The following is a 25,408-nucleotide window of genomic DNA, read 5'->3' as shown; positions in this document are numbered from 1 at the left end:
TTGCTCTGTGAAATAGAGCTGCTCACATACTTTCATTTCTTCTATCTTTCATATTCATTCCTAAATTGGAGATAAACTACCGTGCAGTTGTTGTGTCTCTGTTCTTTCATTCACTGTGATAGAGGGCAGTAATCATAGTGAGCAGAGGGTTTGCAGTGGAATGGTTTCTTTAGATGTGTGTTACTGAAAAGCGACAGATAACTTACTTCGACTTGCTTCATATTGTCTTCACTCTCTACAGTCTCCACTGGCATCAGGAACTTGGTCAAAACAGAGGCAGCCAGCTCTAAAAACATCATGGGTAGGGGAAGAAGAAAACAAAAGAATGCTCTCGTTATTTCCAGTCTGGCTGATTTTAAAAACTGCAGCTGGCCCTGTTGTAATTATCTTTGCACTGACATTTTCAGTCTGTTTCCTTTTACTTGTGGATTTTTGCCGTGATGTTTACCAGACACATTTACCTAAAAAGTTTGTCAGCCTTATATGTACTTTATCAAGTATATCTTAAAACTTCATCATATTACAGACCCCACTCACTGAGATGTATTGTTTTGTTAGTGTATCTCCGGAATCCTCAGAATACACTTCCACACACATCCACACAGACACACAGACACACACACACACACATATACATTCCTCCATTCTAGCGTTCTGTTCCTCTGCCCGCACAGAGCTGCTCTTTCTTCTGGAGACCTTTGAACCCCACCGCGCAATAAAAACAGTCTGACTCCCTCCCTCTCACAAACACTTAGTCTGAGCAGTGAAGCTATGGCCACGCCCCTCTCTGTTTTTCCAGTTGGACAGGAAGACTGGAGGGGGAGGTGGGGGGGCTACAATCTGTTTGGCATAAATGGTACAATGAAGTCACTGTTAAGTGGGCCAAACCAGCCTGCTGCTCGTGTGTGTGTGTGTGTGTGTGTGTGTGTGTGTGTGTGTGTGTGTGTGTGTGTGTGTGTGTGTGTGTGTGTGTGTGTGTGTGTGTGTGTGTGTGTGTGTGTGTGTGTGTGTGTGTGTGTGTCACTTCTTTGTGATTCTGTCTACTGTCTGTCTGTAAAAAGTTATGTTGATGGTCTGTGCTCAGGAGATGGAGAATAAAACTGTTAAGTGCTGACTCAAGATTTGACCAAACCACACCCACACACACAAAGCACTATACAGGGATGCAGAATAAGGTCAATGCAATTTCTATTACTTTACAGGGAAATTAATGACCAAAGCACTTTTCCATTTCATTGGGTGTAACTTTAATATGACTTTGTGTATTGTATCTTAACTTTCAGTGACACAGATCTATATGCAAAGGGATAACCTGTCAATATCAATATGACGAGGGCAATTTCATGAGTTTAAACCAAGAGAAGTGTAGTGACTCAGACTGTAGGAGGAGGGAAGTAGTAGCCATCAAACACAAACGCACACACTTTCTTTTTTCTTTAATGCTGTTCAGCTGACAATTCTGTCTGAGAGGAACTTTGTGGCCTTGTGCCCTGCAGTTCTCCAAAAACGTGCTAGCTCTCTCACCCCCCCCCCTCCCCCCCCCCCCCCCCCCCCCCCCCCCCCCCCCTCTCTCTCTCTCTCTCTCTCACACACATCTGTACAAATGACATCCAAGTGTGAACACATATGTATTGGCAGTTGTTATAATAGCAATAGGTTCAACTCTGAGGTTTGAAAACAATACATGTCACTCTGGTCCAAACAAAGGATTACTGTGTTTCATAATAATAGATTATCAAATGCTTACTGGAATCATGTTTTATTGGCAGAATGAAGGTGAATTTGTTTCCAACAAGTGCAGCCCAGGCTGTTGTAACATAGAAGTAACATAATAAAACTGAATAAACTTGGGAATCCATAGATATCCATACACGTTGATAGCATCGCTCTTTAGTATTTAACTCGATTAAGTCTATTCAGCATTGTTTACCGCTGTGTTTGACGACATCTCACATGTGCATTAAGTAATTTCTTTATTGCTTGTTTCTTTTGTTTCTTTTTTTTTTACATTCTTTGTAATTTCTGCGCATGTTTCATTTTCAGATGCTTCATCCAACAAACTGTGTTACATCTCACTTCAATCTTGGTACATGTTTAGGTGTGACGTATGAAGTCCAGTGGGTGTCACGTACAAGCAACTTCAGATATGGTGTTTTTGAGGGCGGTGGTCACGTCTGAATGTGCTTGTATGTGGCTGAAAATGCTGCAAAGCCTCTTAAATGTACTTTGGACATGCTGAGTCCTCAGTCACACCTAAAAGAAATTTCCCTCACATAAACAAACCATGCTACATCCACAAATGTTCCTCTTCTCCTTGTCATTTTAGTCCCTGAGCATCAGTTTTAAAAGAATAACCTCAGAAACTCTACCGCAGTTTGTTCCCTCTGCTTCAGCACTGCAGTCTCCATGGCAACCCGCAATGTCCCTAAAAAGAAGGCTGTTTGAAGTCTTTAAAAAGCCATCTGTCTTTGTCTCCATATATATGTTAATGTGTGTCATATTTGTTGTTGCATTACTAACTATCTGGTGCACAAGATGTCCTCGTGTCACACTGTGGTACGTAGGCCTCTTTGTAATTCACAGAAGGCCTTTAACAAATAGCCTTCAGTAATAGATATTTATATATTTCGATTCTTCATTTTGCTTTTGGAATTTTTGTGTGGAGCACTTTGTAACCTCGTTTAGATAAGTGCTATACAAATAAAGTTATTATTATTATAGGTAAAGGTTGAGTAAAGGTATCCATATCATTATCTTTATCTTTAAGCACAATGAAATCCCATTTAGTGTCAAGCGTCAAACGGACTCTCTAGCCTGTCAGCTTTGTTCAGTGGAGGTTAACAGAGCTATACACAAAGTCTGTTCAAAGTGGCTGGAGATTAGTTTCACACATTGGTTACTGGTATGCACTGAATTCATAACGTGAATATTTTATTGTATAGATTTAAAAAGTACATGTACACTTACTGAGTGTGTAGTTGGTAATTAGGTAACATTTCTGACAAAGTTCTATTTGGTTTTCTGGTATAAAGTTAGACAATAATATCTACTAATAATATCTAGTGTCACAGAAATTGAAATGCGTCATTTCATTTATTAGAAACTAATTGTACAATATAAATAGGCATTAATACAGGGCATTTTTAACAATTTGACTGGCTCTTGTATCAAACTCAGTGTCTGTACATCTGTAAAACAAAACTAACCCTAACTATATCTTATTTGGTTTCCAATATTAATAGCAGATGGCCAGTTCATTTGTTTACAGTAGATGTTGGACTTGATGTGTAGTTGAAAGTGAAGTTCAGTTATTTTGAAATATCTAAACTTGATTCAAATATGAAAACAATTTAAATAGAGTGCTGCAGTTTCTTGGTATTGTGTCGACTAATTTATATGATTTGATAATATGAACCATGACATGATGTAAATATGTCACCATCAGACTTGTTATCATAATGCTCACTGTGGAAGCCATTCCTTAAATATCACTGACTGCATTAGGTTGTTTTGGGAAATATTGAAAATTAGTACAGTGTTCGATATACGTATATAAAAGTGATAATGTAGTAGTTTACTTAAATAGTGAAAACAGATGCTCATTTGAGGTTATTTTATCCTTTCTAAATTTCTCGATGGACTTCCCAGAACATAGAAATATACATTAGCGTGTATATCATTTTTGTGTTATAAAATAATTTACCGTGATAAAAGGTCTTGTATATTGCCCAGTCTTAATATTCTCTATAACTTGAAGCCGACTTGAATCACAGTGATTCATCCATAGTGAATATAAGATGTGTTTATGTTCCATTTCTCTCCGGCCTGGAAGTAGACCAATGGGGGGTCGTGGTGACATGTTGCCTTGGTAACACATTTTCTGTGTGTGTCATGTCTAAACAGAGGTGAGCGCTGAGCCAGAATAGATTGCAGTGGTGGCGGCAGAAATAGACAAACATGTGTTATTTTCTGCTAGTGTAAAATTAAACATAGCTGGCACAGGAAAGTGAGGTCTTTATGATGCTCAAGTTCTATTTATGTCACTGTTGCAGTAGAAGGACCTCCAGCTCCAGTGTTGACACTTGTGTGACACGTTTGGTGTTAAGAGTGATAGAAAGATGAAAGATTGAACTTGTGTTGAAAACAAACTCACAACAAATACAAAAATTGGCTACTTTAATGCATGATAATCTCCAATCTCTTGCGAAGATTGATTTGTGGTGCTGAATGTGTCGCCAGTTTTAATGGTTAGATCTAGAATCCCAAATATATAAGCATAGTTATCAAAAACCTTTTATTATGTGACAGCTTTTTAAGCTTCATTCTGGAGGGGAATGTTGTAAATCAGGATACAGACATCTACTCTTTCTTCACTCTGAGGCAATGCAGCACTAATGTTTGGCATGATGTGGTAATAGAAATAATTGTAAGAATATATGAGAGACATGCTGACCTCGGTTGCCTTCCAGTGTGCTATTTTTAGTGTGTATGCTGATTTGAGATAGAGCTGGACGAGGCTGGGAAACTGGAACACTGCAGCAGAAGTAGAGAGAGAGAGAGAGAGAGAGAGAGATGGAGAGAGACAGCGAGATAGGAAGGTGAAATGAAAGACTCACTTTGTCTGCTTCGCTTCCTGCTGAGTCTCAGCCTCCACGTCTCTCTTTGACTCCAGCTGCTCTGCACTGTGTGGAGATACTCAGGTTGCACTTTGTATGCTTTCATTTCTGTATTCTGAACAGTGTCCTTTTAATGTCATTTGGACTGTAGAGGGTATTGTCTTGAGAAAAAGATTTCAAGAGTAGTTTACTGCTGTGATTGGGACGTTCGCCTCTGAATTTGAGTCACAATTTGAGTTCAAATACAAGTGAAATGGATGAATTCATCTTTTTTGTTTGCTGTGATGGTATTTCCAGTCACTCTCAGTGAGTAATAAACTTTCCCCGCTCTTTCACTTTGCCCTCCCTCTGCACAGAGAAGTTCGACCTTTGTATCATTTCAAAATTGACAAACATCATTACAAACAGTTTTGCTGTTTAGCTCAGTATTTAATTCTGATGATTCATCTGTGATGTGTGACATACACACACGCACGCACGCACGCACGCACGCACGCACACACACACACACGCACACACACGCACGCACGCACGCACACACACACACACACACAAACCGAGATACTCAACAGAAAGGCTGAGTGTGGTTTCCTCTTCCTCATCCTGTCCTCCTTCAGTGTCGAGGTTATTTCTGCACTGTGTGTGTTTGATATGAAATAGTTTTGAACACCCCTTTCTTTCAACATCTTATCTCTCTCACCCTTTGTGACCTACTGTGTAAAACAAAGGCTTTTCAGTGCTGATGAATCCCAGCTGTACTGTCTGTCTTCTAATGTATTTCATTCTGGCAATTTCCTGATGATGGGACATATATACAGTATATATATATATAGCCTCTATTGTCATAAAAGGGATCAGATCTGATTCTGCAGATCCATAGCTTGATACCAGGTGCACAACAGACACCTGCTGCAGCTTTTCACATAATATCTCATAAAGTGGCACATTGATCTAACTGAATAATTTGTCTTTTGATATTCTGAGGTGGTTGGTGATGAAAGGGCAGCTCGTTCCCTGACCTCATTTCCACCAATGATGTAATATGAATCAAGGCCCAGACCCACCCAACAGCGGAACTGTTCCTCTATTTGAAACTTCCCCAAATACATTAAGTTAAACTTAAATATATAGTAACACGTGGCAGAAAATAATCAATTGTCATTCCGTCATCTTTACAGAGAACACATTTACTTTACTAGCAGCATCAGGCTGTGATTTCTGTAATATTTGTTGTTCACTGTCTGAAAGAGGAGAAATGGTGTGAGAGTCTCAGTGTGGACTAATTTAAATAAGTGTGCATTTCAGACTGTTTGATGCTGATCCTTTGCCAACGTGTGTGTGTGTGTGTGTGTGTGTGTGTGTGTGTGTGTGTGTGTGTGTGTGTGTGTCAGGATGAGGTGGACAGTCAGAACCCAGTGTTAAGAGACAACCATCAGCTCCATGAAGAAGTGAAGGCCTGGCTCAAAGACCAGAAGGTGCAGGAAATTTTCATGCAAGGTAAGCTTTTTATTATTCCAGTATAAATGTATCATCAATGCAACTCTGTATGCTGTATCATTGTTATAGAGTTTTGTGTAGCATTTTAGTTATGGCTGTAATTTGAACATGTTGTCATCTCATTACTGTAAGTTAGTCTAGACAATATGAGGAACTTGCAGTTAAGTTATTTACTTCATCAGTGGGAGCATAACATTGTTTTCTGTTCCAGGTCCCTATTCGTTGAATGGTTATCGTGTCCGTGTGTATAGACAAGACTCAGCTACCCAATGGTTCACTGGCATCATTACACACCACGACCTCTTTAGTCGAAATATGGTCGTTATGAATGACCAGGTATACTCACACACAAACACACACAACCCTTGTTGTCTGTTGCAAGCTTTTTACCTGTTTAGAGTTTTCGTTCCTCACAGAGAGGTAGATTAGTGACAGTGCTACCCACTCTACTACCCTGCCACCCCTGATTACATCATGTTTCAACTGTTTATTTGTGACGTCATATCCCGACGCTGTTTTCTCACACATAGAGCAGAGTTTCACGTGCTGTGATTGGTGTGATCATGAAGTCACCTCCTGCTTCATTATTACATCAGTACTAACTAAGATCCCGTGGTCTCAGCTTGAAATTACTTTCAGATACATACTGTTACAGAAAGCCTAGATGCTGCCTTTTTTGGGCAACAAGTCAAAACAGCTAAATCAACTTGTGAGGAATGGATATGGCTTTACTGGTCAGAGCTACACTGTGTAATTCCACCGACATATAAAGGTCATATAATAAGACTTTTAAAGAAATCACAAACTTTACAATAATATTTAGTTTTAGTCTTCTTGCAGAAATACATATGCTATAACTTTCTGTGCCGAAATCTCAACTGCTCAACATACTTTCACACATGGACAGTGTAAAGTGAATCTGATATGTGTTCAGGTGCTAGAGCCTCAGAACGTGGATCCATCCATGATCCAGATGACCTTTCTGGATGACGTGGTCCACTCTCTGCTGAAAGGAGAAAACATCGGCATCACCTCCAGACGAAGGTCACGATCCAGTCAGAACAACAACTCTGCCCATGTGAGTACACACTTGCATGCAATACACACACAACAGCGTATGTGGACTACTGTGAAAGCTTTCTAGCATTAGCTGTCAGCTGATGAAGAGTATGAACACATAAAATACAAACCTATTTAACTGACCAAAGTGCATAAATATGATCACAGTAAGTACATAGTGCCAGTGCACTGTAGCTTAATCTACGGCCAACATGATACAATACAGAGTGGAGGGTCCATAAAGCACAGCTTCAGACCAGGAGAACTCCACTGTATTTCAATTTTTCATTTCCTTTTTGCTTCAGCTTTACATTTACAGTCAACAGACAGAGACATAAACTGTTGTACTGGTTACCAATCCGCTCATTTCATTTGTTTGTGCTCTTCAAGTGAGCAAATATCAGTAGGACAGTAGTGAGAGTTTGTTATTCTTTGATCAGAAATGATAAGATTTACTGTTTATGAAAAGCTAATTGCTGAAACAGTCCATTGCTCAATCCTTTCTGGTTCCGCAGTCATTGACAAACTATGTCCTTGCCCCACATTTTCTTTGTATTAATCTGTTTCTTAACACTTGACAGATGACAGGAGGGAGACCTGGTGGGACCACTGGCAACAATCAGGTACACCCAACCCCCCACCCATACACACATCCTTATCCCCAAACACGCTATCCATACCCACGTTTTCCACAGTAAGCTAAGATGAAGACAAGGAAAAGTCGTTTTAACTGAAATATAAATATAAATTCAAAAGAGTAAGTACACCCCGGGCAAATCTCCTGCCTGCACTGTCATCTTGTAGTTACTGCATTGTCTCTCTTTGCTGCACCCTCTGTGTTAGCGTAGTACGGCTGTCGGGCTATTACATCAATGTGGGGTGTGGTCACAAGTTCTCAAACTAGACCACTCTAGCTGTGATGATGGGTGTGGCAGTGACATCTTTGCTGCTCTTATATCTGTGAGTGTATCCATCTGCTTCAAAAGCCCAGTGCAATAAAATGTTCAGTGTGAAAATGTTAAGATCACAAATACAGAAAATGCTGCTTTACCTTTCGAAAAAATAATGATCAAACAATCAAAATCTAATCGCACAGAGTTGATCAGGAACTTACATCACTGTACTGGATTTTCTGGACTTTTTGGAATAGCCCATAACATTCAATTCCTCTGCCCAGGTAGCTACTATGCATTATTTATCCCAGTGTAAGCTCCATCTGGGCAATTGCCAAAGTCACAGTCATGGGCTCATTTAACAGTTTATCCTGCGCATGTCCCAGACAGGGTCAGGAGCACGGGACAGTAATTAATCAGAGTGGCATGCTGACCTTCTCTCAGCTAGAGGCAGGAAGGCTGTTGTCCTCTATGTGTACTCAGAGCCTGACCTAACCATGTCCCTCCTTGTGATACAACATCATCAAGTCCTGCAGTCTTTACACATCATTCTCCCCTTCACAAGGTTAACAGCTACATGAAATGACAAAATACCTTGTCTTGTAGGTGACTTGGTCAAGATTTGTACTTGACATATCTGGAATCATTACAGAAGTAATGACATAAATTTAAGTTAATTCATTTAACTTTAAAAAAGATAGAGTGTGGCTTCCTTTGCTTTCCCTTCAGCAGAACTTCCACAGTCTGTCGGTACTACTCATTCATTGCTCCCTTTACTTCATACAGCTCCTACCCACACATCAGACAACATCAATGGAGATATTCATGAGGTTGTTGTCTCTTAAAATACAGTCACTTCCCTCTGCCTCAACTGGTTGGGTTGAGAGGAGAGAAATAGGGGAGGAGGAAGGAGAGAGTGACCAGGAACAGTTGTGTAACAGTTTTTAGCACTGTCAGACTGATTGTTATGACTAAACCATAGCCACAATGGTGTTATCAATAACTACACAGCAGTCACAACTGTTGGCTTTCTCTCCATAATAATATAAAGTCTTATGATGTAAAGTGTCTTAATGTAAGTTATCATTTTGGTCAGTATGTTTGTCTGCATATTTTGACATTTGAATTCTTTTTGTCTCACAGAGTCATTATACGCGAGCCCAAGCCAACAGCCCCCGCCCCGTTATGAACTCATCAGGCCCCAACCCCAAAGTTTCCCAGGGGACATTGGCCTCCCAGCAGCACAGCCAATCACAGCAAAGCCAACAACCAGCCAGCCAATCAAACCACTCACCTGGCGGCAGTGCACGGGAGCAGAGGGAGCAGCGTAACTCTCGCTCCTCCAGGAGGAAAGGCTCAGACAGCAGCGTTCCAGAGGAAGACAAGGACAGGAGAGAGGAGACAACTGGCAGAGGTGAGGACAGTCACCATCAAACACTGTACATTTTTAGATAGAATGATTATGTATACTGATGTGAGGGTATGTGGTGGCAGTAGTGCCATTTTTATGCTTTCTGCCATGCCTCCTTCCTGCTGTCTGTCTAATTATAATAACATTTAGATTTTTGTTTATTTTTATTCATTGTGGTTAATTAAAATTGTATAAAACGTGGAACATCAAAAAAATCTACATATAATAAAATTAGATTTTGTTACATAATTACCATGTGAACATTGTTGCAAGAATTATAATATATATTAGTAATATATATTTATATATATTATTAAAAATAATTATTATGCCAGTGGTAAGAAGAAGTAGGGCCGAAGAATACCCAAAACAAATCTGATACAAACCATAATTTTTTAAACAGATATTATATATATATATATAAATCCCGATTTTAGTGGGAATTTTTTTAATTTTATTGTCTCTGGGGGGAAAATATATAAGAATGATTGTTTTTCACTGCGGTCTGTACCAAACAAACATGGTCCCTTCGAGAATATGATTTGTAGACACCGCACAACTTAATTTATAAAGATGTGTTTGCAAAAAATGTATGCTCCTTCGATTTGGGTATTGCACTTGGCCATATTGTGATTTTTATTCATTGTTCCTACTTTTTTTGTCCTTACTTTATTATTAAGAGTTAAGTATTCCCTTACATTACATCATTATCACTAGTTGTCAGTAATCACAGGGGGAAATGGAAGTTTCCACAAGGCAATAATATAACTAATAACCAAGATAATATTCAGTTTACTGCAGGAATCCATTTGAGGGATATCAGGTATTTGGAGTAAAGAATAATCAAACCTTTTTCTGATCATTTGTCCAGACTCCAAGTCCAAGGTGAAGCAGGCGGTGAGCAAACGTAGGAAGGGCGAGGAGGATGAGAAAAAGGCGGGTTTAAAGAGACTGAAGACTGATATGACGTCTGATCTATCAGAGAGTAGTGACTCAGAAAACCCACACAACAAAAGAACCGCCCACTCCTCATGCTCCTCTTCCTCCTCATCGTCCTCGTCATCCTCTTCGTCCTCTTCCTCCTCCTCCTCAGAGCCAAACTCTGAGAATGAACTTAAGACTCGCAGCAGTGATGTAAAACCAAGTGCCGTTTCCAAAATGGAGGAAGACGAGAAGCCACTAATTCAGGGCGCCAAAATTAACAATTCCTCGTCTCTCATCGGTCGCTTGTCTCCATGGGTGGAGCTTCAAGCACCAGACGAAAGCAAGAAGGGTGTGCTTAAGGAAACGGGAAAAATTGTAATGAAGGAGGTGGAGGAATTGGTAGCGGTAACGCAGATCACCCAGTCTCCCCGACAACAGTGTGTGATGCCTGAGACCATCCAGGTTGGCATCGTGGAGAGCAGCAAAAACACTGTGAAAGGTACTTTCAGATCATGCATGGTAACTGTTGTATATGTGACAGTTCTGAGTAACTGTAGCATTTTTATTCATTTTTTTTAATTCATCTTTTTTTCACTTTTTAGCGTCTCCTCGATCCCAGACCCCGTCCTCATCCAACCTCCAGAGCAGCAATGTGATCGACATCACAGATGATGCCCAGGCCACGGTGCACCGTGAGAGCTCAGAGGCAGTGTCGGCGCTGCTCGCCTCGCAGAAGGCCGAGTCCACGGCCCTATCACCTTACCTCGCCCTCAACCCCTCCCCAGTCTCCTCACCTCCTATTCCACCTTCTCCCTCACCATCAGAAGGAGGCCGCCGGACCGATGTTGAGCCTCCCATGCAGCAACAGCAGCAGCAGCAAGGCATTATGGGAAATAGCTTAACAGCAGCCAGGACTTTAGGAAATAAGATAGAGTTTGCTCCCTCTGAGGTTATCAGGTGAGAAAAATTCTATTAAATTCAAAGAACTTTATTCATACAAGTTAAAAAGTGTATTTCTTGACGATAGGTGAATATTACAACATTCTGCATTTTGAATGTCCTGATGTGATGAGTAGGTGGCAGATGTGGTTATTAAATAGACCATCGGGTCTCTGTAAAAGTTCCTTCCAATATCAAATATGTCACAGGTTATGCAGGTAATCAGAGTTTGTTTTAGATATTTATATATTGTCTAAATAAGCACCCTGTTGACTTCACATGAAAGTCACAACAGCAAGCTTTCTATTTCTGTAACATTTAAGTTTTATGCAGACAGACATGAAATCCTTGAGAATGTGCACACAAGTGGGTCTGGATTTTTTCAGTGTGTGCTTTTCACATATGTAGAACGCAGCAGGAGGTTCTCTGCTCAGACCTGTTCACAACAACACTGACATTTCCAGAGTGTTCAGGTGAGGGGTGGTGCAACAGGCAGTTTTTGTTTACTGTACATCCAAACCAGCATCAGCCCTTATCACCAAAAACTCTCTTGACATCTTCGTCTTTGTCTCCTACTCGATGATACCACTTTTTCATCCTGAGATATTTGTATTGTTTTTGCCCTTGTCGTGCGTTAGAAATGTTATCAACACACTCACTCGCAGTGAATCCTCAAGAGGATCTCCTACTGTGCTCTCACATCGGCTCATTTTGGACATTATGTCGAGTTTTTACTAGGGGGCTAGCCGGACAAACTCTGGTGAAAGACCGAAACCTCTCACTTGGACATTTGTAGATTCATTCCTTTGTGATTATGTTACAAAATATCTGAATACAACTACTAGAACTGTTTAGTTTCCCCTAGTTATTATAGAGAGTGAAGGTAATCTGTGTAATCCTGTCATTTTCACAAGTTAAATACTGGTTCCTTTTTTTATTCTTTTCAGGCCTGTCACATCGATGGCTGAGAGTGTGGTGCTGGTGGAGAAGGAGAAAACTGTCCTTCCTCATCATCATCTTCATCCTCATCAACAACAGCAGCATCATCAGCAGCACACACAGCAGCACTACCCATCTATCCAACCTGGCATTAAGAGCCCTTCATCTGAAGAGACTAGAAAACATCCACAGCAACAACCAAACCCCCACAAGATGAACACAGTCCCCCCCTCTGAAATAGCCAAACCCAAAATGAGTCCTAGCCCCAACCCCAGCACGCCTCAGCTTGACTCTCTGAAACAGAAACCCCAGCACCCCAACAACTCTCAGAGCCACCCCTATCCCAACACTAACCCAACTGAACACCTCAAAACTAGGTCCCACCCAGGCCTGCTGGAGATCTCCAGACCTAAACCCAACACCTCTCCAGAGGTCTCCAAACACAAAATACCAAGGTACCCTGATACATCACCTCCTCCGACAGGCCGTTTGTCCGCTAAATTAGAAACAGCAGAACCTCTACGGTCATGTTTCAAGCCGGTGCCGGCACGGCCCGAGTCGGTTGGGGTCTGTATGAGCAGCAGCAGCTCCAAGAGTCCTCTGATCATCGATAAGAACGAAACCTTCACCGTTTACAGGGACCCAGCACTGGTCCGCTCTGACGCAGAGAACTCTGTTGCCGCATCACTCTCTTCCAACCACGTGGCAGCCTATCTCCATCCCCACCTGCACACCCTGCACTCCCCGTCCCCCCACCCCCCCTGCCTCACCCCTGCATCCCACCCCCATGCCACCTCCCACCTCCTTTCTGCTTCGCACACCTCTGCCCTACCTCATCCCCACCTTTTACCCCCTGGGGTGCTCTCAGCCATGCCTCCGCCCACAGCATCTCTCCTCGGGGGCCACCCACGGCTCGACTCCCCTGGTGGTTTGGGTCACCTCGGACTACCTCATCCGTCAGCGGCACACCAGCAGCAGTTCCTACAGGTGTGACTTCAGATACCTACAGATTGTTTTAAACTGGGCTAGGAAGGATTGTGATGTAAATATTAGTTCTGGTGGTTGAGGTGGGGGGAGGTTGGAGAAGGGAGGAAAGTAATGTTTCTTCCCCTCCTGATTTATCCAACCTAACATTATTTACACCATCTCCTCAAAATGTTAACCTAAACAGTGTTTTTGTTTTCAGAGTCAGGGCCCCCCTCCACCCCATCTACTAGCCCAGGCTCACGGAGGGGCAGCAGGGCTGGGCCTGTACCCCATCCTCTGGCAGTACCCCAATGGAACACCAACCTCCTACCCCCCAGGACTCAGCCTGCCCCCCACAGCTAAGTGGGTCCACCCTGAAAATCCTGTCGGCGTGAATTCTGAGGCCTCTCTCAGGAGGGTAGGTGTATTTATATTTGCCTAGATGGAAAATACCAACTAAGATGTTGCTGGGCCTTGTTAGAGTACATTGTAAAACTGATTAATATAGCACCCTTTCAATTGTTTTTATACATGAAAGCTGTATGGGATTTTGCTTCATACTAATGTACTGATGTGACAGCTTTAAGATGTCAAAGTGTTTATTCTAAATGTGCTCATGAAGACACTGGCTTCAAAGGACCCAAAATTCAACAGACTGCAGACCCAGATTCTGTCCGCCTGACAGGGAAGAGCTATTTTGTTAAGTTATCACACAGCTTCTATTTGCTCAAACCAAATATGCCAACACAAACAAAAGCTGCCTTTCTAAGCTGGGAATCAGAACACTTGATGTTGACAGTTAAGTGTCACCGTGTGAAATTGCTACACTGACACAGAATTAACTGAATCTGTGGGGTAGAACTCTTTTTGTTGGATATTCAAAGAAAACTTTACTTTATATGAATTTAGGGCTTCAAACTGTTATTCTTCAAATGTCTTCTTAGTTCATTATAACACACAGTGTGCAAGGGGTTGTTCTGTCTGTGGAGATTGCTCTGTAGGACTGTCCCTTTTAATTGGTTGGAATGTAGAGTCGCCTCCATCAGCCCCCTGTATTTGATATGTGTTACGTCCATGTAATAACAATAGAAAATAATAGATAGACAGCGACCTTTTACTGCTCAGCTTTCAGTGTCTGTAAATAGTGAGGACGACGTGCTTGTGTGTTTGTCTGAATCCACACATACCAACTAATTAGAACTGAGTGTCCATGGCTTAGGACTATGTTGTTTATTGACCATTTAGGTCTAAGTACATTAGGTTAACTGTGTGTGTTTACACATTCCAGGTTTTTATGTATTATGACATTTATGACCACATTTTCTGACTGAAGATTTCACATTCAGGTTCATTATTTTAATGATGTTGTGTCTGTGTGTGCGTGTGTTTTTGTCTGTGCAGAACACATCCAGTCCGTGGCTGCACCAGGCTGCTGGTAGCACTGGTGATGGTCTGGGTATGCTGAGCCACATTCCTGTCAGGCCAGCAAGTGCTGACGCAAACCGCCACTCCATCAAGATGAACACACACGCAAGCCCTCCACTTTCAAAGACCAGTATGGATATTCACAAAGAGTAAGTAGTCCTGGATTGGCTTCAGCTGAGGATGTACGAGTTAATGGAGGAGTTCCATGAAACTATTCAACATGTGCACAACCATTACTTCCCACATTCATAACATTAGATCATGATCAGCCCAGCTGGACTAGAAGCTAGTTGGTGAAGCTCTTTTGTGTGCGAGTGGAGTGAGTGGGAGCACGAGGCATCCCTTTTGTCTGCAGTTTATTTCAGCTCTTTAGAGTTGGACTGAAAGAAATGCCACAGGAGAATGTTTGCGTTGGACATTTGAACAGCCTGCCCTTTTCCATAGTAAAGCTCAACATTAGCCCTGAGAGGCAGACAACCAATGCCAGGTCAGTCAGATGAAGTGAAGTGGCACTAATCCAATATTAAAGCAGTTCAGACAGACCGCTGTTCATTCAGCAGCTTGTGCTCCCCTTATGTAACCGCCGTTTACATAATTTAGACGCCACTGAATACCCATACACACAAACACACAGCATCACTGAGGAAACACATCACACATCACTTGTCTGTCTCATTAGCCTAATTATGTCATGCTCATTAAAACTGCTGAACAGGCAGCAATACCTCAATACTCTGCCTGTTACCCAAGTGTATTTGGACTGTCACACATCCACAGTAATCATTTGTAGTCATTTTTTGTTGGTTTAGATTGACTGTAGTGGGCTGCTTGAACACAGATTTGTGTTTTAACTGTTGGCATTTATGAGATGTAGTGAAATACAGCTGTTTCATCTTATTTTATATGTTAATAAAATAAAATACTTTTATCATAACAAGAAAGGCAAGAAGGAAAGCATGAACAAACCACAGTGGTGCAACTTATGACAACATACAAATCTTGCCTGAAATTTAACGGGGAAACTAATGACTTGGTAAATATTGTTGACTTTTGTTTATGCAGAGATTTGGATAAGAAAGGCTATGTGGACCCAATCAGGACTTTGACGTTTGCCCAGCTGAAACAGGAGCAGACGGACAGGAGTCGCACCCCCACAGGGAAAGATGTCCATTTACACCGCATCTACCTAGACCCCCTTAGCAAGGCTCGCCTGGCAAATACACAGGTGAATTGCCCTTTGACTTTATGAGAAACTTCATTGTTTCTATGAGTAGCAGTCATCATATTAGCACTTATACACATTGCACAGCATGTTCAGATGTGTGAAATTGTTCAGATGTGTGAAATTGTTCTACATAACTGTTTATAAAAAGCTCTGCACACAACGTCCAACACACAAACAACAAAAAGTGACAGTATATTGTAGAACTGTTTGAGGAGAACTCACTAATGAGGAATAATTCTGAAGTAGCCCCAGAGCATTACCACAGGCTAAGAGATCAGAGCATTAAAAACAGGCAGGTTTAGAATGGGCACAGCACTACTGCACCAAATGTTGTTGTCTTTTGAACAGTAGTATATTTATTACATTGCCAAAGAACGCTCAGCACCATACTTTTGCCTACATGTAAACCATGTTACCTCAAAATGTAGAAGGCGAGATGCAGTATTTCTGTTTGAAAGTTAGAAATACACGCCTTAACAGTGTTTGTATTTTCTCTCCCAGGATACAGCTCAGGCAGCAGACAGAGCCAGTAAGTACAAAGAGGAGAATCGGCAAATCCTGAAAGAGAGCATTGAAGTCGCTCCCTTCACTGCTAAGATTCAGCGCTGCAGTGACCCTGGGATGGACAGGGACAGAGACAGAGACAGAGACAGAGAGAGAGAGAGAGAGAGAAGCAGAGATTCTGCCTTCCCTGTCCGAATACCAGCTCTCACCTCCCCCAGCCCCAAGGCCAGCCACGCCCATCCCCACATCATCCAATCAGAAAAGAGCAACTATTTCACCACACTGTCCAACAGTGTAGTTAATGAGCCTCCAAGACTGTACTCCTCCAAAGAGCTCAGCTCTTATTATGAGAAACTACCGGTTGTAGCTCCAGGGGTTGTTGCCAGTATTGGGGCTGCTGTGCCCAGCCAGGGAGCTCTGTCCCTGGGCAGCCACAGCTCTAAAATCTCCCTGTCCAAGCCCCCTCCTCTTATTAAGCACCAGCCAGAGGGAGGAGAAGGTTTAGCAGGGAAAATCACTGAGCAGCTTAGCCAGCAGGTAACACTAGTCCAACAGCAACATCAGCACCACACAGGTATAGAGAGGATCGAACGCCGAAGCCCTGCCATTTCTCCTCCCTCCTCTTCTACGCTTTCCTCTACAGCCCCTAATCACCATCATCATCACCACCATCACCACCAACAGCAGCAGCAGCAGCAGCAGCAGCAACACCAGCTCAGGGCAATGCCATCGCTCCACCGAGCACCTGTCTTCCATCCCCCCACACAACACGCGCTGGAACGAAAAGAGGCTGCAGAGCGAGAGAGGGAGCGAGAGAAGGAAAGGGAGAAAGAACGGGAGAGAGCTGGTTATGGTGGACGCCTGTCTCCACCAACCCTCACACCCATCCAGCCAGTTAGCTTAGTGGCAACTGGTAGCAAAACATCAGCAGAGCAGCAGAAACCTCCCACACTGCTGCCAGAACTCAGGGACGTCAAAGGTCATGGAAACGCTGCCGCCATCACCTCTGTAGCCTCTGTCATAAGTGGGGAGATTATGACTCCATCAACAGATGGCTGGAGAGTTGGAGAGATGATTCAGGAAAGAGGAGTGTACCCTGGAGAAAAAGGAATGTCGAGGGGCAAGCCCCAAGCTGCAATGGCATCAGTCATTGTACGTCCATCGACATCCATTAAGTACGACAGTCTTATTGGTGCTAACAAATCTGGTGGTGTGATCCATCAGGATCTCCCCCATGGGAGGTTTTACCCTTCCAAGTTTCAGGGGGAATGTCCTAGGTTAGGGGAGAGTATTAGAGAACTTGGAGCTGGCAGGGTTATCCAATCCAACTCAAATATGGATGACATGTGTGTCCAGTATAAAAGGAACTCTGTGTGTGGTATGCAGGGAATTATGGGAGGCAGTACCACAAACTCTTTGTGTAGAACTGTTGTTTCAGCTTCATCAACTTTTGGCATTCAGAATAAATCTGGTGCAGCCACCCATGAGCTAGGTTACTCGGTTTCAGCCCGGGACGAGATTACAGCCCATAAAACTAGCATTGGTGGCTGGGTGCTGGGTCACTCAGGACCAGGAGAGCACCAGGAGGGCTTTATCTCGCGTACCACATCTCCAGGGGGGTCATTGCCTCCCCCTAGTCCAGCAGGGACACCCCAACCCAGTCCAAGCCTCACACCAACACCTAGCTCAATTTTTGGCTCCGGTCAGCCTTTATCCTCCTCCTTTGTCCATCTCAAGAAGCACAAAGCTGCCCTAGCTGCCGCTCAGTCCAGGAACAACTTCTCAACTGCTCTCACATCCATCACAACTGGAAACCCTTCCCTGTCTGTGGATTCAATTGACAAAGCTCGCATTCACAGCTCCCCGCCTCCACCCTCCTCAAGCCAAGCCTCATCATTATCAGTTGACAGCAGTAGCAGCAGCTCAGCAAGTGGCAGCACTACACCAGGCAAGTCCAGTCCCCTGCCCAACAACCAGTGCTCAGGATCAGCCTCAACAAGCAGTGGCCAGTCCAGTAACTACCACAAGCTGAAGAAAGCCTGGTTAACCCGCCACTCGGAGGAGGATAGGAATACAACTGCTACAACAACTTCCACTAGTGCTAAACCAGAGAAACTGCCAAGCACTACCACCACCACCATCACCACCATCACCACCACCAGCACAAGTAACACAAGTAACACCACAGCCATGTCAGAAATTATCAAACCCTGTACAGTAAATCTCAGCGCCTCCACCTCCAGTGAGGTGGAAATGAGCAAGGACATTGTAAGCAAAGGTGAGAGAGAGAGGCAGGCAGAGGAGAAGATGGCAGCTGCAGCAGCAGGAGGAGGAGCTGGGGAGGAAAGAAAACCAGCTCCTTTATCAAGGCGAGGTAACAAACGGTCATACGAGTCCGGTTCAGAGAGTGGAGGAGATGACTCTGACACCAGTGAGAGCAAGATGGAGGGCCGAGCCAAACGTCAGCCTAAACCCACCTACAAGAAGAAGCAGAATGACATGGCCAAGAGGAAAGGAGACAATGAAAAGGAGGAAGATGACGTGAAGCCTAATGGTATCTTCAGATCAGCCCGGGAGAAGACCAAACTCAAACTGGCCAGCAGCAGTAAGTCTTGTATAGATATTCACTCCAGTACTTTTCTAAAGAACTTCCAGGCAGCAAGTTTAAAAACAGTAGTGGAAGTCAAAGGATTGGGCTTCTGATATTCTGTTTGGGACTATTTTCTGTGGCAGATTAATCTACATGCAGTAATCTAGTTGAGATTTAGGGCAGCAGGACATGCATGTGTATGAGACCAATATAAACTGCAGTCCGTGTGTTCATGGTGATGACGGTACATCCCATTCAGCGTAATGTGTGACTCACTGATGTGTTTGATAGGTTTATACAACAATTGAGCTCTATGGCTCAGAGGAGTCAGATGTATTTGTGATAGACACAGTACTTTATAGGATACAGTCATTGTTGTTGCACATGGGATATATTGATAATAAGAAGTCACCAGGCTCTAACAACTGGGGCTGATGCAGGGGTCATAATGTGGACATAGCTAATACCTCTGAATTGTCTATGTCCTCTATGTGAATGAAAAAACTTTTGGCTATTCAAAGCCAGTTACTGTTTATTTTTCCAGGTTTAAAAAAAACTGTATTATCTCATGATAAACCGTAGGTACTGTTAATGACTGCATAATGTGTCCCATTCACAGATGGCATCCCCCGCTCTGTGCTGAAGGATTGGAGGAAGGTAAAGAAGCTGAAGCAGACAGGAGAGTCTTTCCTGCAGGATGACTCATGTTCAGAAATTGGACCCAACCTGCAGAAGTGTCGGGAGTGCAGGGTGATCCGCAGCAAGAAGGGAGAAGAGCAGGCACATTCTCCTGTATTCTGTCGTTTCTACTATTTCAGAAGGTAAGCTCTCACCTGCTGTTTCCTTTCATTTATCTTATTTTGAAACGCATACAGGAAGTGTTGCAACCATTTATGTTTGTGACATAAATTCACCAGATAAACATTATAACTCAGGTGAAAGATCATTTTCTCTGTTTATTCTGCTGTGAATCACAATATTTATCCGTCTATGTCACAAAGTTATGTATTTCCAAAGCTTTCCGAACCCGTTTCAAAGCACTCCAGCATTTCACTTTCTGAATCCATTCATTTGTTCTAATGGGGCTTTGATTGTTATCGACAGACCGGGAGATGCACGTCTTCATACCGTAGTGTCCTGGTATTTAGTTTAGTACATAATCCGACTTGTATTGAAGGAAATGCAGTAGATATACTTGCCGCTCCGCCGCAGTAGCTGAAACACTGCCCGTGTGAACAACAGACACACAGCTGGTCTGCAGCACAACCGCAGCCAGTGAGTCCAGAGCGTTTCGGGGATAGACAGTGAAGATCGACCAGATAGACGGGTTGGCACAACTGCTCTAGATCTTTCAAACTCGCTGTGAACTCGTTTGTTCCCTTCTTACCCCTCTAGAACATAAATCCCCTAAATGAATCGTCATACATTTCCCTTCACTCCAGTTTATTGTCATGAGAGTCAGCACTTGGTTTAAAATGCTGCATGTCTAAACAGAATTCCACAAATGGAGAGAGATGACAGGAGAGAGAAGGGACAGACAGTTTTTTTTTTCTCGCTTAAGCGACAACACATAGATCCTTAATCACGTGGCTTGTGCAGTATGCCCTGCCTTCGTCTGTCTCTCTCTCTCTCTCATACACACATTGACTGAGAGCACACAGACATGCACTTGTGTTGGATAAGCAGCAGCTGCAGTCTGGGGTCTAACAAGGTAAATCTGCCAAAGAGGATTTTCTGCTCTATAATCTTTTCCCCACTGACTCACTACGAACTGCTGCTACTGCAATCTCTCGCTTGCTGTTTCCCTCCCTTTCTCTGCATCTCCACTTCATATTCTTGCTGTCTCACCTCATCTCACCTCCTTCCTGTCTGACCCAGTACACAGGGATTTCATAAACATTCACCTGAGCTGGACACCAAACACAGATGTGGTTTTAAAGAAAAACGAGAAAGACATCCCCTATTTTAAGTACTGAGTACCTATTTTCAAGTACTGAGAATCAGATCGTACTGAGTCATTCTCAAAGTGGTGATATTAGTGTAAGCATAGGTTTGTTTAACAGCAATACCATCTGCCAAGGTGCATATCAAAGCTTGTCTACCTTAGTAGCACTGTACAGTCTCTCCAACTCCATGCTAATAAACCCTAATATGTTGTTATGTGGTGCACAGTGTGTGAAGGCCTTCAGTTCTCTCCATCATGCTGTATGGTTCTAAATAAAGAGTGTCCTCAGTGGTTATGGATGTTGCTAACATGTTTCTGTAATGCCATCATCATTGCTGTACACAACTGTAAGCTGTAAACCTATTTCCTCCCATCCAGGCTTTCCTTTAGTAAAAATGGAGTCATCCGGATGGATGGTTTCTCTGCTCCGGACCAGTTCGATGATGAGGCCCTGGCCCTGTGGGCCCCTGAGGCGATTGAGGAGAACCACCTGGACCAATCCACAGCCAAGTACATACTCAGCTTTATTGGAGACAAGTTCTGTCAGATAGTTGTGACTGAGAATACTGCAGCTAGCTGGGTCAAGAAGGATGGTAAGTTGTTTTAAAAATGGCTGACGTTTTGATTAGCTGACCCTTACCAAGTTTCGAAACTGATCTTGTTTTCTGTGCTTTTTCAGCCAAGCTGGCATGGAAGCGAGCAGTTCGGGGGGTGAGGGAGATGTGTGATGCCTGTGAAGCAACACTCTTCAATATCCACTGGGTCTGTCAAAAATGTGGCTTCGTGGTCTGCCTAGACTGCTACAAGGCCAAGGAGAGAAGGAGCTCCAAAGGTCAGTATTGTTTTTGTTGACAGTTAGGAGCCAAGACAAGCTGGCCCAACAGAAAAATCTTGTATGCACCATTGTCACAGAAAGCTGGTGAACTGACCAGCACCAGTTAGGCCTGGACTTAAGCCCATGTTGAAGCCTCAGATGTCTTACAGTGTGAATAAAATGTCTACTTGTGTAGATTCTATTGTTTTTAGATCTGGCAACACAGGTAACAATGACTAATCACCTTAAAATAAAATCTGAACCTGAATGTGACCTCACAAGTAATTCAAAGTTGACATTGGGGACTACTGATCTTAAGTTTTTTACTTACACGTATACATGTGAATTTAGAGTAACCCGACTTGGTTTCTTGTGTGCTTCTGTTCCAACCCAGGTGACAAGCTCCTTTTTCAGCTGCATTATGCAGATGTGTGTATTTTAATGGCAACTGACTTGTGTCTCTCTTTCTTTGAATAGATAAAGAACTATACGGCTGGCTGAAGTGTGTGAAAGGCCAACCCCATGATCACAAACACCTGATGCCAACTCAGATCATACCCGGCACAGGTACACCTCATACTGGTTACACCATGTCTGCATTCCACTGTCTTTTCCTAATCTTTTAGCTGCTTTGTCTAACCATTTATTCAGCACTTCAGTAGATAAGTATGATGCTGATGTAGATTAAAGATAAATTGTGATATTTATCAAATGAAATATTCAATTACAAAAAAATCTTCATTGCTTTGTTTTCTGTTTTAGGTATTGAGCTCAACCTAGTGGTAGGCATTATGTTACTGCAGTAGCAAAATATTTATCCCTGCTCTGCTGACTGGTTCACGTTCCCTTGAAAGAAGGTTCATGTTTGTATTCTCTTTATCTTTTAAGTTTTAACTATTTGATGTTTCAGTGCTGACAGAGTTGGTGACTTCCATGCACTCGATGAGAGATAAACACGACATCAAATCCCACTGTGCCTGCACCAACAAACAGAACCTCCTCATCAAACTACCAGCCACCAATGGAGTCTCACAGGTACCACTGACCAATTCACTTGCCATACTAGGACACACTTTGTCAGAATAAAGTCAATCTTATTTATTATGTTTTAAGTTTAACATAGTTTGTAACTACCTGATAACGGTAGTTTGGAAGTACATTGGAAGTAGTGCTTTGAGACACCAGACATGTTAAGGCCACAACAGACATTATTCTGATGAGATTAGTTATTGAAATGACAGTGGGACCCACATACAGTGAATACCAGGCAGACTTGATTTTAGGCAAGACACTTGCTGCAAGTTGGATTGATAGAGGCATTGTTATACATGTTAATGGGACAGATAGATATAGCCATTATGATCTGAAGGAATAGCACTTAAATCTTTTCCCACTTAAACCACTTTTCATTTGATGACTGTTTAAAGTGGCTTTCCATCCTCTCTCTCTCAGATTTTCTATTACAAAGAAACCACTTACAATTTGTGTCATAATCAATATGATTACCTCATGATTCTCCCTTCTCTCTGCCAGGTTCTGCAGAACGTCCTGAACCACAGTAACAAGCTGTCTCTGGTGAAGTCTGAGCCGGGCTCTCTGCAGAACTCTGATCCAGTAGGAACCAAGGCAGAGACTAATGGAGCAGGCAGTCCAGGCAGCGATACAGGAAGTGCTCCTGTCACCCCACCAGAGTCCCAGTCACCTCTGCACTTCCTGGCTGACCTGGCAGAACAGAAGTCCAGGGAGGAAAAGAAAGGTGAGGGGAAGGTTAAGATTCAGTATGGTTTTAATTTTTCATTCAGTGGTTCTGTAATGATTTCCTCCAATTGACTGAATTCCCTCATTAAGCCCTTTAGTATATTTCACCTCCAGAAAGGTTGATGGTGATCAGTGACATATCCGCTATTTACCCCTGTGTCTCTCTCTCTCTCTCTAACAGAAAACAAAGTGTCTGTGTTGTTGGGCAAATCCGTGAAGGAGGATAAGGCAGGAGAAAGCCTGGAGGTCCTGCAGCAGTGTAAAACCACCTCCCTGGTAACAAACAATACAGAGCAGGGCTCCACGCTTAGAGATCTGCTCACCACCACAGCTGGGAAGCTGAAGCTGGGCTCTACTGACGCAGGAATCGCCTTTGCACCAGTCTACTCTACTGCTTCACAGGTACACACACACACACACACACCTAAACCAATGTGTTGAATCCTTTAATACTTCATAAAAGTGTAAGTCCTTGTTTCATCTGCTTCACTGCCAAAAGAAAGCTTGTGCCTGTTTAATATATACTTTCCTACAATTCCTACAATGTCAGAAGAAAAATCACAGTTGTATCACCAAATCCTCTAACATGAAATTATAAAATTGAGTTTCTGACTGAGAAATAATTTTTTTAAATGTATTTCCTCTTCTTCAGACTGGAAAGAGTGGACGGTCCATGCCCAATATCCTTGATGATATCATTGCTTCAGTTGTGGAGAATAAAATCCCTGCCAGTCGCCAGAACATCACCAAGCTGTCAATCAAGCAAGAGCCTGTCAATGCAGGTTGCGGCGGCACCAACAACGCCAACCCCCCTGCTGTTACTGAAGATGTCAAACCAGAGAGGAAGAAGTCAGTGCATGTTACTGCAACTGTGCCAGAGGATTCAACTAGTCAGTATCCAGACATCCCCCACTCCTGGTTTAACAACAGACGGTTACTTTGGCTCAAAGATCACCGCAACCAGAACAACTGGAAGCTGTTTAGAGAATGCTGGAAACAGGGACAGGTACACACCAGGCTTGCAGTATAGCACTAATTGATATAAGTAGATACATGACGGATAATAACAGTCATATGATGTGTTTGTTCAGCCTGTGCTGGTGTCAGGGATCCATAAGCGACTGAATGCTGCTCTGTGGAAAGCTGACTCCTTCAACCAAGAGTTTGCAGACCATCAGGGTGACCTCCTCAACTGTAAAGACCAGGTGGTGTCCAACTCCGGGATCAAAGAGTTCTGGGATGGATTTGAGGACATCACCAGTGAGTTCATCTTACTCTTCTGGTTTGAGTTATTAAATAGCTGCTTAAAACCAACCACTGAGATAAATGAGAAATTATTGATTGAGTCTGACAAAAGTCTTCATACCTTTGCAGAGCGGCCCAAGTCCAAGGATGGAGAACCTATGGTCTACAGACTGAAGGACTGGCCGTCTGGAGAGGAGTTCATGGCCCTCATGCCCTCAAGGTATGCCTACATACTCTTTTATGTACATAGAGTGGGAAGCATATTCAAATTGCTCAATTTGAATATGCTTTGCGATGCGTACGTGGACGATTCTGCATAGATGCAGTAACAGAACATAACCTATTAAATTTTTCCGCTACGTTCCTTTTGTAGCTGTGCCTTGTTGCTGCATAATTATTGCCACTGCAGCTTCAGGGCAGATGCACATTAAAGGTCTGGTCGACTTTTACTGTGCTAGAGTAGCCTGTCAGTAGCCCACTCTCCTGCTGGCCTAGGCTCAATTTGCACTTTAACATAAATACCAACACTAATCAGAAGTTATTAGGACCTGTCCAGTACTTTGTGTTTGTTTGATTCACTTAAGAACTTATGAGACAAGCATTTAAACATATTGAAAAAAAAGTCCAACATATTGTGCGCACGCAGTTCACTTGCCAC

General features: G+C 42.9%; 1 protein-coding gene across 3 annotated transcripts in view; it reads left to right on the top strand.

Annotated features, from left to right (window-relative positions):
• The window catches only part of jmjd1cb (jumonji domain containing 1Cb), a 110,837-nt gene that overhangs the window by 77,143 nt on the left and 8,286 nt on the right, over nucleotides 1-25,408 (top strand). For 2 of the 3 annotated variants that reach the window (XM_034569745.1, XM_034569747.1), the window contains 22 exons: nucleotides 6,008-6,113; nucleotides 6,325-6,449; nucleotides 7,048-7,191; nucleotides 7,754-7,795; nucleotides 9,209-9,479; nucleotides 10,348-10,899; nucleotides 11,003-11,357; nucleotides 12,287-13,265; nucleotides 13,465-13,662; nucleotides 14,646-14,818; nucleotides 15,732-15,894; nucleotides 16,396-19,003; nucleotides 19,608-19,809; nucleotides 21,312-21,526; nucleotides 21,613-21,765; nucleotides 22,225-22,314; nucleotides 22,658-22,782; nucleotides 23,281-23,503; nucleotides 23,687-23,907; nucleotides 24,158-24,511; nucleotides 24,597-24,765; nucleotides 24,880-24,970. In XM_034569745.1, coding sequence (XP_034425636.1) covers nucleotides 6,008-6,113; nucleotides 6,325-6,449; nucleotides 7,048-7,191; nucleotides 7,754-7,795; nucleotides 9,209-9,479; nucleotides 10,348-10,899; nucleotides 11,003-11,357; nucleotides 12,287-13,265; nucleotides 13,465-13,662; nucleotides 14,646-14,818; nucleotides 15,732-15,894; nucleotides 16,396-19,003; nucleotides 19,608-19,809; nucleotides 21,312-21,526; nucleotides 21,613-21,765; nucleotides 22,225-22,314; nucleotides 22,658-22,782; nucleotides 23,281-23,503; nucleotides 23,687-23,907; nucleotides 24,158-24,511; nucleotides 24,597-24,765; nucleotides 24,880-24,970 — 7,559 coding nt within the window. The remainder of the gene's footprint in view (nucleotides 1-6,007; nucleotides 6,114-6,324; nucleotides 6,450-7,047; nucleotides 7,192-7,753; nucleotides 7,796-9,208; nucleotides 9,480-10,347; nucleotides 10,900-11,002; nucleotides 11,358-12,286; nucleotides 13,266-13,464; nucleotides 13,663-14,645; nucleotides 14,819-15,731; nucleotides 15,895-16,395; nucleotides 19,004-19,607; nucleotides 19,810-21,311; nucleotides 21,527-21,612; nucleotides 21,766-22,224; nucleotides 22,315-22,657; nucleotides 22,783-23,280; nucleotides 23,504-23,686; nucleotides 23,908-24,157; nucleotides 24,512-24,596; nucleotides 24,766-24,879; nucleotides 24,971-25,408) is intronic. The other variant, XM_034569746.1, reaches the window with a different exon arrangement.

The sequence above is a fragment of the Hippoglossus hippoglossus genome, chromosome 19, assembly GCF_009819705.1.
Source record: "Hippoglossus hippoglossus isolate fHipHip1 chromosome 19, fHipHip1.pri, whole genome shotgun sequence".
NCBI classification, from domain to species: Eukaryota; Metazoa; Chordata; class Actinopteri; order Pleuronectiformes; family Pleuronectidae; genus Hippoglossus; species Hippoglossus hippoglossus.
The sequence above is the reverse complement of the archived record's forward strand: the minus strand, read 5'-3'. Positions and strand labels throughout refer to the sequence as shown.